Source organism: Danio aesculapii, chromosome 21 (genome assembly GCF_903798145.1).
Source record: "Danio aesculapii chromosome 21, fDanAes4.1, whole genome shotgun sequence".
Taxonomy (NCBI): Eukaryota; Metazoa; Chordata; class Actinopteri; order Cypriniformes; family Danionidae; genus Danio; species Danio aesculapii.
Window position 1 is genome coordinate 45,487,602 of NC_079455.1, and position 15,063 is coordinate 45,502,664.

A 15,063-nucleotide genomic window follows, 5' to 3' on the forward strand; every position below is an offset into this window, starting at 1 on the left:
AGGATGGATCCATGCTTTCATGATGTTGAGGCCAAATTGTGAGCCGAGCATCCGAATGTGGCAGCAGAAATGGAGACTCATCAGACCAGGCAACGTTTCTCCAATCTTCTATTGTCCAGTTTTGGTGAGCCTGTGTGAATTGTAGCCTCAGTTTCCTGTTCTTAGCTGACAGGAGTGGCACCCGGTGTGGTCTTCTGCTGCTGTAGCCCATCCGCCTCAAGGTTGGAACCGGTCTGGCCATTCTCCTCTGACCTCTCGCATCAACAAGGCATTTGCGCCCACAGAACTGCCGCTCACTGGATATTTCCTCTTTGTCGGACCATTCTCTGTGAACCCTAGAGATGGTTGTACGTGAAAATCCCAGTAGATCAGCAGTTTCTGAAATACTCAGAGCAGCCGTCTCCCCTTTCTTCCCCATTCTGATGCTCGCTTTGAACTGCAGCAGAGTTGCTGCCATGTGATGGGCTGATTAGAAAGTTGCGTTGACAAGCAGTTGGACAGGTGTACCTAATAAAGTGGCCGTTGAGTGAATGTTGTTGAATGTGAAAATGTTGTCTTTACCCTGTTGTCCAGTGTGATGCTTTCTGATAATGCCGCAAATCAATTTCCCTAAGGAGACAAAGAAATCTACTTACCTACTGTAGTGAATGAGTGTGTGTGAATGAGAATGTATGGGTGTTTCCCAGTACTGGGTTGTGGCTAAAAGGTCATCCACTTTGTAAAACATATGCTAGAATAATTAGCAGGTGATTTCGCTGTGGCGACTGCTGATAAACAAAGGCTGAAGGAGAATGAATAAATGCATATTTGAGCCGTGATGCGCCCCCTGCTGGAGAACTGAGATCCGCGGCTGGATCAACAGACTCGCTCTCTCTTTGTTTTCTGTGTGTGTCTGTGTCATTTCTCTGCGTTCTGTTCATGTAAACACATGTAAACAGAGTCTCTCCGGTTGTCTCCCGTGTCTGTGTGTGTGTAAGGGAACGGTACCGGGGTCGGGGATGCGGCTGCGGCTATGCTGTGTGTCCACCGCTGGAGCTCTGTGTGTCCTGCTGCTGATCTGCGGCATCGCGCTGGAGTTAACCAGAGTCTTACAAAAGCTGATCAACAACACTGTCAAGCAAGTCAGTCAGTCAGTCTGTGTGTGTGTGTGTGTGTGTGTGGCCAGAAGCCTTCTTTATTGTTTAATAATAATGATCTACAATAATATTACTAACAATGCTAATATTAATATTATTATAGATAATTAATAATACTACTATCATGAATGCATCTTATTATAATGTTGTTATGAAGTGCCTCTGTTTATTCCTCTTCCTGAATCACGTCAGAAAGCCTTCAGTTCTAATTTTGGTTCATTTTATAAGCCATAACCCTCTTTCTCTTTCAGCAAATAGTTCTGGAGAATGGGACAGAGGCGTTCTCGGTGTGGCAGAATCCTCCGCCGCCGGTTTACATGCAGTTTTACTTCTTCAATCTGACCAATCCCGCGGAGGTGATGACCGGAGACAAACCCTCGGTGGTTCAGATCGGCCCTTACACCTACAGGTCAGAGCTGCGGTCAATAATTCGCCACACAGGAGCTGATAACTGTACTTGCATTGCTGATGCACTGTGAGAGGTTAATTGTCATTTTAGGTCATTTAAAGGTGTTTAAAGAATTATTCGCCCTCCTGTGAATCTTTTCTAATATTTCCCAAATGATGTTGAACAGATTCAGGAAATTTTCACAGCATGTCTGATAATATTTTTTCTTCTGGAGAAAGTCTTATTTGTTTTATTTCAGCTAGAATAAAAGCAGTTTTTAATTGTTTTAAATTCATTTTAAGGTCAATATTATTAGCCCCCTTCAGCAATATTAGTTTTGGATAGTCTACAGAACAAACTACTGTTCTACAATGACTTGCCTAATTACCCTAACTTTACCCTAATTACCCTAGTTAAGCCTTTAAATGTCACTGTAAGCTGTATAGAAGTGTCTTGAAGAATATCTAGTCTAATATTATTTACTGTCATCATAGGCGGAGGGCAGTGGTGTAGTCCTTGCTATACGCACGTATACTCAGTATGCCTACTTTTTTCCATGAGCTGTTTGGGTATTACGACTTCTGAGGATCATACTCTCGGTATACTCACTTGTTTTGGGGATTAGACTTCCCATATTTTTGTGTATTGACTATTTGAGTTTTTTGAAGATCACAACAAATCAGCTGAATGAAGTCTCACTGAAACGTTCAAGTAAAATTATAAAACAGCATGGGCGTTGCTTTAGCCCTCCTATATTTCCATTCCCCTTTAAATTTGATATTAAAATTGCGGCAGAATCCCGCTCCTGAACTCGTTTTTTAGTTAGTCAGCAAACCACAGGTGTGTTTGTGTCTGTATGTGTATGTGTGTGTATATATATATATATATATATATATATATATATATATATATATATATATATATATATATATATATATATATATATATATAAAATCAAATGAATCAAAGATACATTGACTTTCGTCATTTCTTTGCCTACTTTTAAAATTTGGATTGGGTGGGTAATAGTACACTACCTTTTTTTTTAGGACTACACCACTGGCGGAGGGTGAATAAACTCCAGAGTAAGGCTAATACAGTATATGCGCTGCCCTTTAATGCATTTAAAAAGATTTGCGACCGACCAAGAAGAGGTTTTAACAAAAGCAGCACCTATCAATAAACATCTATTATAATCAACACGCACATTACATTATTTTATTAAACTCCCACTGATCTACAGTTTCAAAAGTTTGGGGTCAGTTTATTTATCTTTTATTATTATTACTTTTAAAAATCGAATAAAATTCTGTTCATCAAGACGGCATTTATTAAATATGTTAAAAATTGTTAAATACTTAATTATTAAATATTTATTTATTACTTACTTTATGCAGTTTCAAATCAAATTATTACTCCTTGTTGCTTTTATTACTATTAATAATAATAATAATAATAATAATTAATATTAGAGAGGACGCAGCCCTCACTATTCTACCACCCGAGGTCACCCTGGATGCGCCGGCCCTGAGAATATGAAATCATTCTCTTTTTCACGAGGCCAATCGAACACCGAACTTGTAATTCAGCAATAAAAATTTAACCTTTAAAATGTAAAACTCCAAAAGATTGACTAAACAAGATTACTATAGGCTAGACTACATTATATAAAGACTACCAATTTCAGTTAATGCTGAAAACAAGTTAGACCAGTGTATATATTATTATTATAATACTCATTAATCGTTTTATTACTGATGTCCTTGACCAGCAAATCAGAATAGTCCACTGGCCAGCACTTTTGGTTTGGTTTTCAGAGCGGCTGCTAACTCCAGTAATAATCAGCGTTTATCAGTGCAACGTGCGGGGTTGGACTGTTCCATTTTTGTGCGGAGGGGGACTTTAAATTTCATTGACAAACTTACAATAGCTAAAGTGTTGTGTTAATCAGTAACATTAAATTACATTCATATTCCGCCTTACACCCGTTACATGTTTTCAATGCAGTTTTTTCTTTGCTGATGTCTCCGTGGTCTCTGGCCAGGGGGAGGCTAAGCCATCCCCAGCCTTACACACGCTCCGCCTTTGGCTGTCATCATGGCAAAGAGAAAATAAATCTTCTTTCCATTAAAGAAACCAAGAATAACCCAAACAGAGTGAATCTTTATCATTTGCAGATTTCAGCAGAATTTAAAACATTAAATGTACATTTGTAACTTTATTGGATAATTGTAGAATAATTCAGCAAAATGATCCTTCATTAAAGACTATTCAGTTTCATTATTCAATTTCTGTACCTGAACACTGTTTGACTCTCCAGAAATCAGAAAGCACTGTTTATTTGACTTATTTTGTAATTATTCCTGCTTGCAATTTATTTATTTATTTATTTATTTATTTATTTATTTATTTATTTATATATTTATTTATTATACATGCTTCACACCCTTACAAAACCACCCAAACAATCTAAATTCAAGATTTTTTCCCAAATAGAGCTATTCAAGCCATTTGCTGAAATTGTTTTAATATCGCAATATATATCCCTGAAAAAATAATATCGCAATGTCCGATTTTTCCCATATCGTGCAGCCCTACCAAGTACGCAAAGTTCAGATGTGTGTCTTTGGAAGTTGCAAGTTCGACTTGGAAGATCTTGTGAGGAGTCGGTACTTCTTCAAATAGAACGGCAGAGTTCTTTATAAAACACCATGGATTCATTGGTCTCGCTGTACATTAACAATACGATAAATTAATTATATAAAGCAAAAAAACTCAAACAAATGACAGATTAATTTGCTTTTTATGCTTATTTTGCGCTTAATTTTTACTTATTTCTGAAAACAAGACTAGAAAAGCTTCTTGATTTAAGAATATTTAGATATTTGGACTAGAAACAAGACAAAAACTCTTGTAGGAAAAGTAGGAAAAGCATTTTTTGCAGTGTACCAACTTTAATGTGAAATAGAATATTTAATTAATTCTCTAGCTTAATTGATTATAAAAATGTTTGTTTTATGCGACCCCCTTCTTATATTTTTGTATTATTTTTATTATTATTATTTTATTGTATTTTCTTTTTTTATTTATCTGATTTTCTTACTAAACTCAACCCAAAATCAGCACAAAAAAGTCGAATTGCATGTTCCTTTTTTTCATGGTATTTTCCCTAAATTCTCCAATTGTCCAAGTCCTGGAGGGACTGTAATAATATTTTTACTCAAATAAATGAAGCCCTGTTGATCAGAAGAGACTTTCAGAAGCATTAACAGTCATGATGAATGCAGATTCTGCTCTTGATGTGTCACGACTGATGTGAAGCGCTTCACATGACTGCTGCTAGCCTTGCACAAGTTTTGATGACGAGACAAAAACTGTTCCTGAAAACCGTCTATCAGGCATCATCAGATGCACTTCATCATCTATTTTTATCTGTGCTTAAAGAACAGCTCCACTTTTGTTTTTTAAACAGCATAAATGTGACTCTGGAGCTCAAAACCAGTCATGAAGGTTCATTTGTGGCTTCTTTATGCATTATCTCTGCATTAATGTGCGGTTTATTAGGACAATAGTTGATTGAACACAACTCTTTTGCAAATCTAGAATCTGAGGCTTCAATAAAATCTGAATATTGAGAGCATTGCTTTTAAAGTTGAGCAAATGAAGTTCTTTTCAATGCAGATTAATGATCAATAATTCATTTTTGATATATTAGTGGTAGTACATTTACAAAATGTCTTCCTGGAACATGATCTTTAATACTTATTAGTAGTCATCTTATTCTAAATAAAACAAGTGTATTACTCACTAAAATCATGCAGAAAGTGTAATGTTTTACTAAAATACTCCCCATTAAATCTGGCTTTAAATCTCAGCTAAACTGTGTTTTAATCAGTAGAAAATGCATGCATTAGATTTAATGTTTTATTCCATTTCACTGCATTAAATTTAGCCTCAAATCTGAGAAACATAGTGAATTACTCAGTAAAAAATCATGCATGAAGTATAATATTTGATCACATTTTACCCCATTAAATCTGGCTTTAAATCTCAGTGAAATAGTGTATAGCTCAGTAAAAATGCATGCATCAGATTGAATGTTTAATTATATATTTTTAATTTTACCTCGTTTAATTTGACCTGAAATCTCAGTTAAAATATTGAATTATTCAGTCAAAAATGCATGCATTAAATTTAATATTTCCATAATTTTTATTCAATTTAACTCATTAAATTTATCCCCAAATCTTAGAAAAGATAATGAATTGCTTGGTAAAATGGCACACATGTGATTAATCTCTGCATGACGGCATTATTTTCATATAATCCACTAATAAGGGCAGCTCTGAGTGCTGGAGTTTCCTCTTTCAGGGAGTATCGGCCGATGGAGGAAGTGAAATTCATGGACAACGGAACCAGAGTCGCAGCAATCAACCCAAAAACATACGTGTTCGAGCCCAACATGTCACGCGGATCCCAAGATGACCTCGTACGGACGGTCAACATCCCTGCTGTGGTGAGAAACACACCTCATACAGCCAAAACCACAGAGAAATGTGTTCACAATACACAATCACAATACAATCCTGTTCTGTGTGGAGAAATGAGACGCTCTTAAAGAGACAGTACACTCTAAAGATGAACATACTTTAATAAAAGAGACACTGACTTCCATAGTCATAGTGTTTTCTACTATTTATGTCAATTGTCCCCCCCAACATTCTTCTAAATATCTTGTTTTGTGTTCTACAGAAAAAAAAATTTTATTCATTCATTCATAAAGTTTAGAAACATTTCAGTGTTAAATATTGTGGAAGTGTTCTTTTTTGAGTGTACTGTCCCTTTAAGCTCATTATTCATTCATTCATTTTCTATTCGGCGTACTCCCTTTATTTATCTGGGGTCGTCACAGCGGAATGAACCGCCAACTTATCCAGCATATGTTTTGCGTAGCAGATGCCCTTCCACCCGCAACCCAATACTGGGAAACACCCAAACACTATGTTGATCAATTCCCCTATAGCGCATGTGTTTGGACTGTGGGGGAAACCGGAGCACCCGGAGGAAACCCACGGCAACATGCAAACTCCACACAGAAACACCAACTAACCCAGCCGGGACTCGAACCAGCGACCTTCTTGCTGTGAGGTGATCGTGTTACCCACTGCGCCACCATGACGCCCCTTAAACTCGTTAAACATTTCTTATTATGGTTCCAAAAGTACACAAACAATATAAAGGACTATTTATTTTAGTGCTGAAAGATTAAACATGATAAATTGCAACCAAAATAAAAGTCATTTGATAGTATATATGTGTGTGTGTGTGTGTGTGTGTGTGTTATATATATTTATTATGTATGTGATACACACACATAGATGCAAAAAAACTATACAAAACAATTTGTTACATAGATATTTAAATTTGTATATATAAATATACACATTTTCATTTCACAATCATACATTTTCTCAAATATATGTGTAACCCCGTCGGTCCAACACCACCCAACCCGTTCCGAGCTGGTATCGAACCGGCGACCTTCCGCATGGGAGTCGGTTGCTCTAACAAGGAGGCTAAAGACCATGGCCTCTAGCGTCTGTCGCTAGAGCACCTTTAGAGATCAGAGGAGTGAGGTCTACCTGCACAGCACTTACTAGCTGGCCTCCGTTACATATGCATGCATGTGTGTATTTATATATGCGTAATAACTATATGTATATAATAGTAATTTCATTTCACCTTTATTTCTATAGTGCTTTTACAATGTCGATTGTGTCAAAGCAGCTTCACATAAAAGTTCAAGTAAACTGAAACTGTGTCCGTCCAGCCTGATCTCACGAGAAAACGTAAGTATTGTACGTTTCGTCAGTTTAGTGGCTAATTCATACGAATTCGTTCAGTCGTACGAAATTGTACGATTTCAAAAAGGAGGCGTGGCACCTAACCCCACCCCTAAACCCAACCGTCATTGGGGGAAGAGCAAATCGTACTAAATTGTACGAATTAGATCGTACGAATTCATACGAATTAGCCACTAAATCAAAAAGTTACGAATTCCCGTGAGATTGTGTTCAGTCCAGTTTTCAGAGATTAATAGGGGTGTAACGGATCACGGTTGATCTGTGATTCGTACGGATCACAACCCACAGTTTGGAGCGCATGCGATTTAATAACTTTTATTGAACTTGTAGGTTAATCCAACATTTGTAAAAATAGCAGAAAGATGGCCTCCGGGGTCATTCAGATCATGTGTATGAAAGTATTTACCGTACGTTCACACTGAAAGTGGCGAGAGCGTCAAAGTGGCCGGAAGTCATTCATATTCAATGAGAGCCAGCGGCGATAAGCGGCGATAAGCGGCAATAAGCGGCGATAAGCGGCGAGGAGCAGCGCGGCGCGTTTTCGCCGGTGTGACTGTGCGTTCACACCGAAAGCGGTGAGAGCGTCCAAGGTCGCTGTCTGCCTTCAGCTCCGGAGGCAAGAGCGTCAAAATTTACTACATTGATCTCGTATTTAAAGGAGGCGTTGCAGCAAATCAGTTACATTCCTGCATGAAACATGCTTTCTAGCGTGAAAATGTTGCGCACTTCTTATCAAACTCATTTAACAAAGGAAGATCAAGTGTCATGTGGTGTGGCTTTGCTCCACTTAATTATCCAATATGTCCATATGTCTGAAATATCCTGAAGCTGCAATACTGTTTTGTACTGTCGCATGAGATTCCCGCTTTTTTAAAGATCAATATATACAACATTAAAGCACATCAGTGACTTATTTAATGCATGTTCCTGTAAGAAAACATGGTAAATAATTGAAAATCCATCGACCGTAATAATCAAACCCTTTGGGAACAACTGTGGTCGGAATTAAAGTTCACAGGTCTCTGTTCTCTGAACTCCTCTCAAGCGCTGGACTTCTTCATTCTGATTGGTTGCCGCTGAACCACGTCATAGCTTATTACTATAAAGTTGACTTGATTTCAACTCTACTTGACGCTCACACCGGTGAAAATGCGCCGCGCTGCTCCTCGCCGCTTATTGCGGCTGCTCTCATTGAAAATGAATGAATTCCAGCTACTTTGACGCTCTCGCCACTTTCAGTGTGAACGTATGGTTAGGCTATTCATTATTTCATCAAAAATATAAGTGACTTAATATTATTAACTTGTTTCAGGGTTCGCACAAGGTGCTTAAAGTGCTTAAATCTGGCTTTAAGAAATCAAAGGCCTGGAATACATCGGCTTGTTTTGTTGAAAAGTGCTTAAAAGTGCCTAAAATTAACAAGGAGAATATGTATGATTAATTGTCATGAAAGGACAAATCGACCATACTTCGTTAGTGCAAATTCCTATTTGTAGCCTTGTGATTTAAGCAAGTAAACCATTCAAAAAAGTTTATACTTAAAAAGGGCCACAATGAAAATCAGATATTTTTTCATAAAGTAACTAACAAGTACTCAGAGTAGTTTTTTAAAAGAGTAATTAGTACTTTTACTTAATTTGTATTTATTTTTTTGCAGTGTAATTGTATTTTAACTTGAGTACAAATATTCTGTTTTCTTTCCATCTGTGAGAGAACATCAACAAATAAAATAATAATAATTCACAAGCACAATTAGTGCAGGTTTATTATATTATTAATATATGATTAATTAATTATATTATTATTATTATTATTATTATTAATACTGGTTTTTATTTGTATAAATCCATAGATAGTTCCTATGCAGTATTTTTAGAACTTGCTGAGAAGACATTTCAGGTGTTCAGTACATTCCATGTCAGTCTTGGTTTATTATATTATTAATTATTAACATAATATTGATTCATTATATATTTTTATTAATTATATATGTTTTTTTGTATAAATCAATAGATAGTTCTTATACAGTGTTTTATGGGTTGCTAAGAAGACATTTCAGGTGTTCAATATGTTGCGTGTCAGTCTTTAAAACAAAAATAGATGTTGGAAAAACTGCTTAGAAGTGTTTTATTTGGAGGGGAGGATGGGGGGCAACAGCAATAACCAGCGGGGGGCTCAGCTTGCAAAAGGTTGAGAACCCCCCTGCGTTACACAACTAGAGTTGAAGTTCAGTTCAGTGTGGTTTAATTTTCACTGCTGAGAGTTCAAACACTGAAGAGCAAATCCAGTGGATTCTCAGTGGAGAAACAAACTTCACCAATTGACTAAAGTGAAGGGAAAAAAAACTCGAGAGAAACCAGGCTACACACACTCACACACACCTATATATATATATATATATATATATATTTTTTTTTTTCTGTAATGTTTTGCATTTTTTTGTTAATTAAGCACATTTCTACCTGTTGATGCTTTTTACACGGGTCGTGTTTAAATATAAGTATTTTGCCATTAAATCTGGCTTTAAATTTCAGTAAACTGGTGAATTACTCTAAAAATGCTTCATTTAATGATTGAAATTATTTAATATTTTATTAAATTGTATCAAATTTTACTCCAATTAAGTTTGGCTCTAAATTTCCGCCAAAAGAAGAACTACTCAGTACAAATGCAAGCACACAATTTAATGTTTTATTAAATTTCTAAACTTTTACTTCGTTAAATTTGTCTTCAAATCTTTTTCAATATTCCCCAAATGATGTTGAACAGATTCAGGAAATTTTCACAGTATTTCCTCTAATATTTTTCCTTCTGGAGAGTCTTATTTGTTTTATTCCGGCTAGAATAAAAGCAGTTTTTAATTGTTTTAAACCCATTTTAGGTCAATATTATTAGCCCCTTTAAGCTATATTAGTTTTGGATTGTCTCCAGAATAAACCACTGTTATACAATGACTTGCCTAATTACCCTAACTTTACTCTAATTACCCTAGTTAAGCCTTTAAATGTCACTTTAAGCTGAATACTAGTGTCTTAAAGAGTATCTAGTCTAATATTATTTACTGTCATCATGGCTGCAAAGATAAAAAGATGTCTGTGTGTGTGTGTGTGTGTGTGTGTGTGTGTGTTTGTCTTCAGACGGTGATGGAGAAATTTAAGGACAGTATTTTGGCCAGATTTATCTCTGATTTGATGAAGGCGAAGGGTGTTGGTGTGTTTGAGATGTTCAGGGTTGGAGATCTGCTGTGGGGTTATGAAGACCCGCTGCTTAAAGAACTGCACCCGCTGGTGCCCGACGACCACTTCGGACTGTTCTATAAGGTCAGCAGGGGATTAACACACACACACACTCACACAGACACACTATCTCTCTCTCATTCACACACATACACACTCTCTCACACACATGAACACATGCACGCACAGACAATTTGTGAAAAAGTGATTATATTATAAACTAATTAGATCTGAATTGCTCATTTGCACTATTGTGTTAATATTGTATTTGATTCTGCGAGCTGCTGAATGCTGGATTCTGATTGGCTGATGAGCATTCTTGTTAGATAAAGGCACAGCTAAAGTAGTTCCGGCAGGTTTTGAGCACATTACAGCTCCATATCTCTCCACTGATTGATTTGAGTTATTTCACAGCTACAACAGTCCAAATATTTGTAAAATATTATTAATTAATTTATTTGTTCATATTATACTATATGTATATATAATAATGCGAATAAATATGCTAATAGTGATTAATATTAATTTGAATATTTAAATATTACACTTTTGAATATTAAAATATATTAATTATTAAATTAGAAACTATTATTAATCTATTAAATGATTTAATTATATAATTATAATAATTCAAATATTAATATATGCTATTTTGTTATTATTTATAATACAAATTAATTAATTACTCTGTATTATGTATTTATTTCAGTATGATTTTATTTATTTGTATTTTATCAGTGTTTCTACATCTGTATGTTGTGTTTAATCCTCACGTTTCTGACTGTATTTCAGAAAAACGGCACTGATTATGACAGCTATGTTTTCCTGACGGGGAAGCCGGATTATCAGGACTTTGCCAGTATAGACGAGTGGAACGGACAGAGGTGCAGTTTTATCTCCAGATTGTTGTGTTTGCAGTACACTGATGTGTGTGTTATCTGTTGTGTTTGTTCAGGGTGTCTTAAAAATCATATTAAAAGGCCCATACATTTAAGGCCCTTAAACAGTATTGTAAAGCCCTAAAGTCTGCATGAACCGGACGCTGTGATCGTTTTTTTTGTATTGTGATGCAATATTAAATGAGAAAACAGTGGCCGTGGTTTGTTTTTTCTACTGCGAGCAGATTGTAAGGTTAAGTAGGCGTTTTATTCAGAAAGATTTTATTGTACTGCACAATGTATAGTTGATAAAGTATGCTAACGTTTGCTTGAATTTAATCTGTGAATATCGGGATGCTGTGTAGTTTACGACATCGATAAAATCCTGCTAGATTTGATGTCACGCTGCTTTGTTTACTGTAATAACCAAGGCAACACCATTATTCCTGCTGTTCCCTGCTTAAAAATCCAGCTTAAACCAGCCTAGGCTGGTTGGCTGGTTTTTAACTGGTTGACCAGCCTGGTTTTAAGAGAGGTTTTGGCCATTTCCGGGCTGGTTTCGAGCCATTTCCAGCCTGTCTTAGCTGGTCAGGCTGGAAAATGACCAGCTAAAACCAGCCTGGTTTAAGCTGGACATAGCTGGTTTTGGCTGGGCTCCCAGCCTGGCTAGGCTGGTCAAGCTGGTTTTAGCTGGTCATCACCCAGCCTGACCAGCTAGGACCAGGCTGGAAATGGTTGGAAACCAGCCTGGAAATGGCCAAAACCCCTCTAAAACCAGGCTGGTCGACCAGCTAAAACCAGCCAACCAGCCTAGGCTGGTTTAAGCTGTTTTTTTCAGTAGGGTTCTATAGGCGCCCCCTGCTGGATTAGCATTTTGATTCGGTAAATAAATACCGTTTTAGTTTAGGATTAGTCTGTTACAATCAGTATTTACTAAATATGCTGTATATATTTAGACAGTTTTATGGTATGGTAACACTTTACAAAAAGGTTTATTATTAGTTAATGCATTTACTAACATGAAGTAATCATGAACAACACTTGTACAGCATTTATTAATCATAATTGAACATTTACTAATGCTTTATTAACATCCAAGTCCATGCTTGTTAACATTAGTTAATGCACCATGAGTTAACATGAACTAATAATGAACAACTGTATTTTCATTAACTAACGTTAACTAACATGAACACATACTGTCGTATATATCGTTCATTATTTGTTCATGTTAGTAAATGCATTAATTTACATTAACTAATGAACCTTATTGTAAAGTCTGATCAGATTATTTATAAAATTTCCAATTTATTGTATTTTATTAACGTCAACCTCGACCCCAACCCTAAACCCAACCGTCACAGTACTGTAAAATATTAATTCTAAAACAATAAACAATAAAATTAACAATAAAATATTAATTATTGTTATACAGCGTTACAAAAATGATGCTATATTGATGTGCGTATCTGCAGCAGTATCTTATCTAGACTTTACCCAATTTTACTGGTTGAAACCTAAAGTGGCGATGGTCTTACAATCTCTGAAAATAGCTGTAAAAAAGGTCTTAAAGGTCCTGTGAAATAGCTAGTATGCTCCAAAACAGTGACAAAATTCACATTCAGAAGATATAAACCTGATATAAGCATGTAAAGCTTGCAGTTTATCACTTCTACCTAAATCGATCCATTTCTTTCATGTCTCGTCATACTTCTCGTCAAATCCTCTGACCAATCAAATGCTCTCTAGTGTCTGACATGCCCTGCCCCTTCTTCTCATTGGCTGTTTTTTTTTATCCTCATCCTCACTGGCAGAGCTGTGAGAAAAACCAATGCTGCGTCCCAATTCGCATACTTATACTACACCCTAAAAGTGTGTGCTTTTATTCAGAAGGAAAAGTACACACTTTTGAGCGTGTAACAGAAGAGTATGCAAGCTTTTGGGACATACTACTTTCTCGTTAACAGATCGCTGTGTTGCTTAGTTACAAGCCCTGTCAATCATCCACATTTCTGTCATATTTAATCCCCTACCTTATTGGAGAAGCAGCAGGTTCATCTCCCGTTCACCAGTCTTTCATGCAGAGAAATCTCCTCAGGTGTTTGGATAATTCTGCATTCAGATGTTAATGTTCAAACACGTCTTATTATAAGTTCAGTATTGTTGCAGATGAAATATAACACAGAAAATGCGATTAAAACATGTTCCAGTGGGCAAGATATTAATGAACAGTCATACAAACATCTTTACCGAAGCCTCTCTACTTGACGGTTGGTCTCGCGCGTCCATCATGTTTGTAGTTTGTTTACACTTTTCAGTCGCGTTTGTAGTTCTAATCGAATTCACGTCTTACGTACAATGTATTGTGGGCAATATCAGCGGTTAGAGCAGGCATGGGCAAACTCGATCCTCGAGGGCTGGTATCCCTGCAGAGTTTTGCTCCAACACTAATCAAACACACCTGAACACCCTAATTAGTGTCTTCAAGATCACTAGAAAGCTACAAGCAGGTGTGTTTGATTAGGGTTGGTGCAAAACTATGCAGGGACACCGGCCCTCCAGGATCGAGTTTGCCCATCCCTGGGTTAGAGTATGGACGCTTCTACACTTCGAGTTTTTACTGGAAATAGTAAACTATACGGGACCCTTTACGATTTGGGACACACTAATTCTACTTTCAAATACTATTTAGCACAGATAGGATGCGAATTGGGATGCAGCATAAACGTTACTGGAGGTTTTCTTTTTAAAAGGGGAGGAGCTGCTATATGCCCCGCCCTCTCTTCATGTGTCAGTTTCGATCAGTGGTGGCCAAACTTGATCCATAGTTTGGCTCCAACACTAATCAAAAACACCTGAACATGCTAATCAGTGTCTTCATGGTCACTAGAAATCTAAAAGCAGGTGTGTTTGATTAGAGTTGGAGCTAAACTGTGCAGGACACCGGCCCTCCAGGACCGAGTTTGCCCACCCCTTGATTAGATTATGTCAAACATGACATATGATGATGACAATCTTATGATGACTCTATGATTTCCGTATATATCCAGATCGTTGAACTGGTGGAGTTCAGAAGAGTGCAACATGATCAACGGCACCGACGGAGCCTCATTCCATCCCATCATCACCAAAGCAGACAGACTTTATATATTCTCCTCTGACCTGTGCAGGTGAGCCTTCATCTAGAGTAGGGCTGCAAGAAGAGATAAATCAACATAGTCACATCACAAGACATGCAATCTTGATTCTGCATTATAGTTTACCATTTGCATGCATTTTTAGGGCCTGTGAATGTGTGAGGATTTTAACCCTTGTGTATTGTTCAAACGTACTCCCCTTTGGTTATGTTGGAAGCTGTGTTTTCCCTATTGACTTCCATTGTAAGCACACTTTTGACAGCATGACAGCATAACCCTTTAGATCGGCCTGTGCTGAAGAGATTCTGGCTTTAATATGGAGTTCAGTGGAGTAAAACAGCAGATTATAGTGTGTGTGTGTGTGTAGAAATACACTCTGTTCTGACCGCTCCGGGTGCTCTGGTTTCCCCCACAATCCAAAGAC

At 36.9% G+C, this 15,063-nt stretch overlaps 1 protein-coding gene across 1 annotated transcript in view; it reads left to right on the top strand.

Annotated features, from left to right (window-relative positions):
- Window positions 1–883: 883 nt before the first annotated feature.
- The window catches only part of LOC130214285 (lysosome membrane protein 2-like), a 32,704-nt gene continuing 18,524 nt past the window's right edge, over window positions 884–15,063 (top strand). Inside the window, exons 1-6 of the mRNA XM_056445883.1 lie at window positions 884–1,121; window positions 1,388–1,545; window positions 5,896–6,040; window positions 10,526–10,708; window positions 11,417–11,508; window positions 14,553–14,672. Of these exons, the coding sequence (XP_056301858.1) occupies window positions 999–1,121; window positions 1,388–1,545; window positions 5,896–6,040; window positions 10,526–10,708; window positions 11,417–11,508; window positions 14,553–14,672 (821 nt within the window). The 5' untranslated portion in view covers window positions 884–998. The remainder of the gene's footprint in view (window positions 1,122–1,387; window positions 1,546–5,895; window positions 6,041–10,525; window positions 10,709–11,416; window positions 11,509–14,552; window positions 14,673–15,063) is intronic.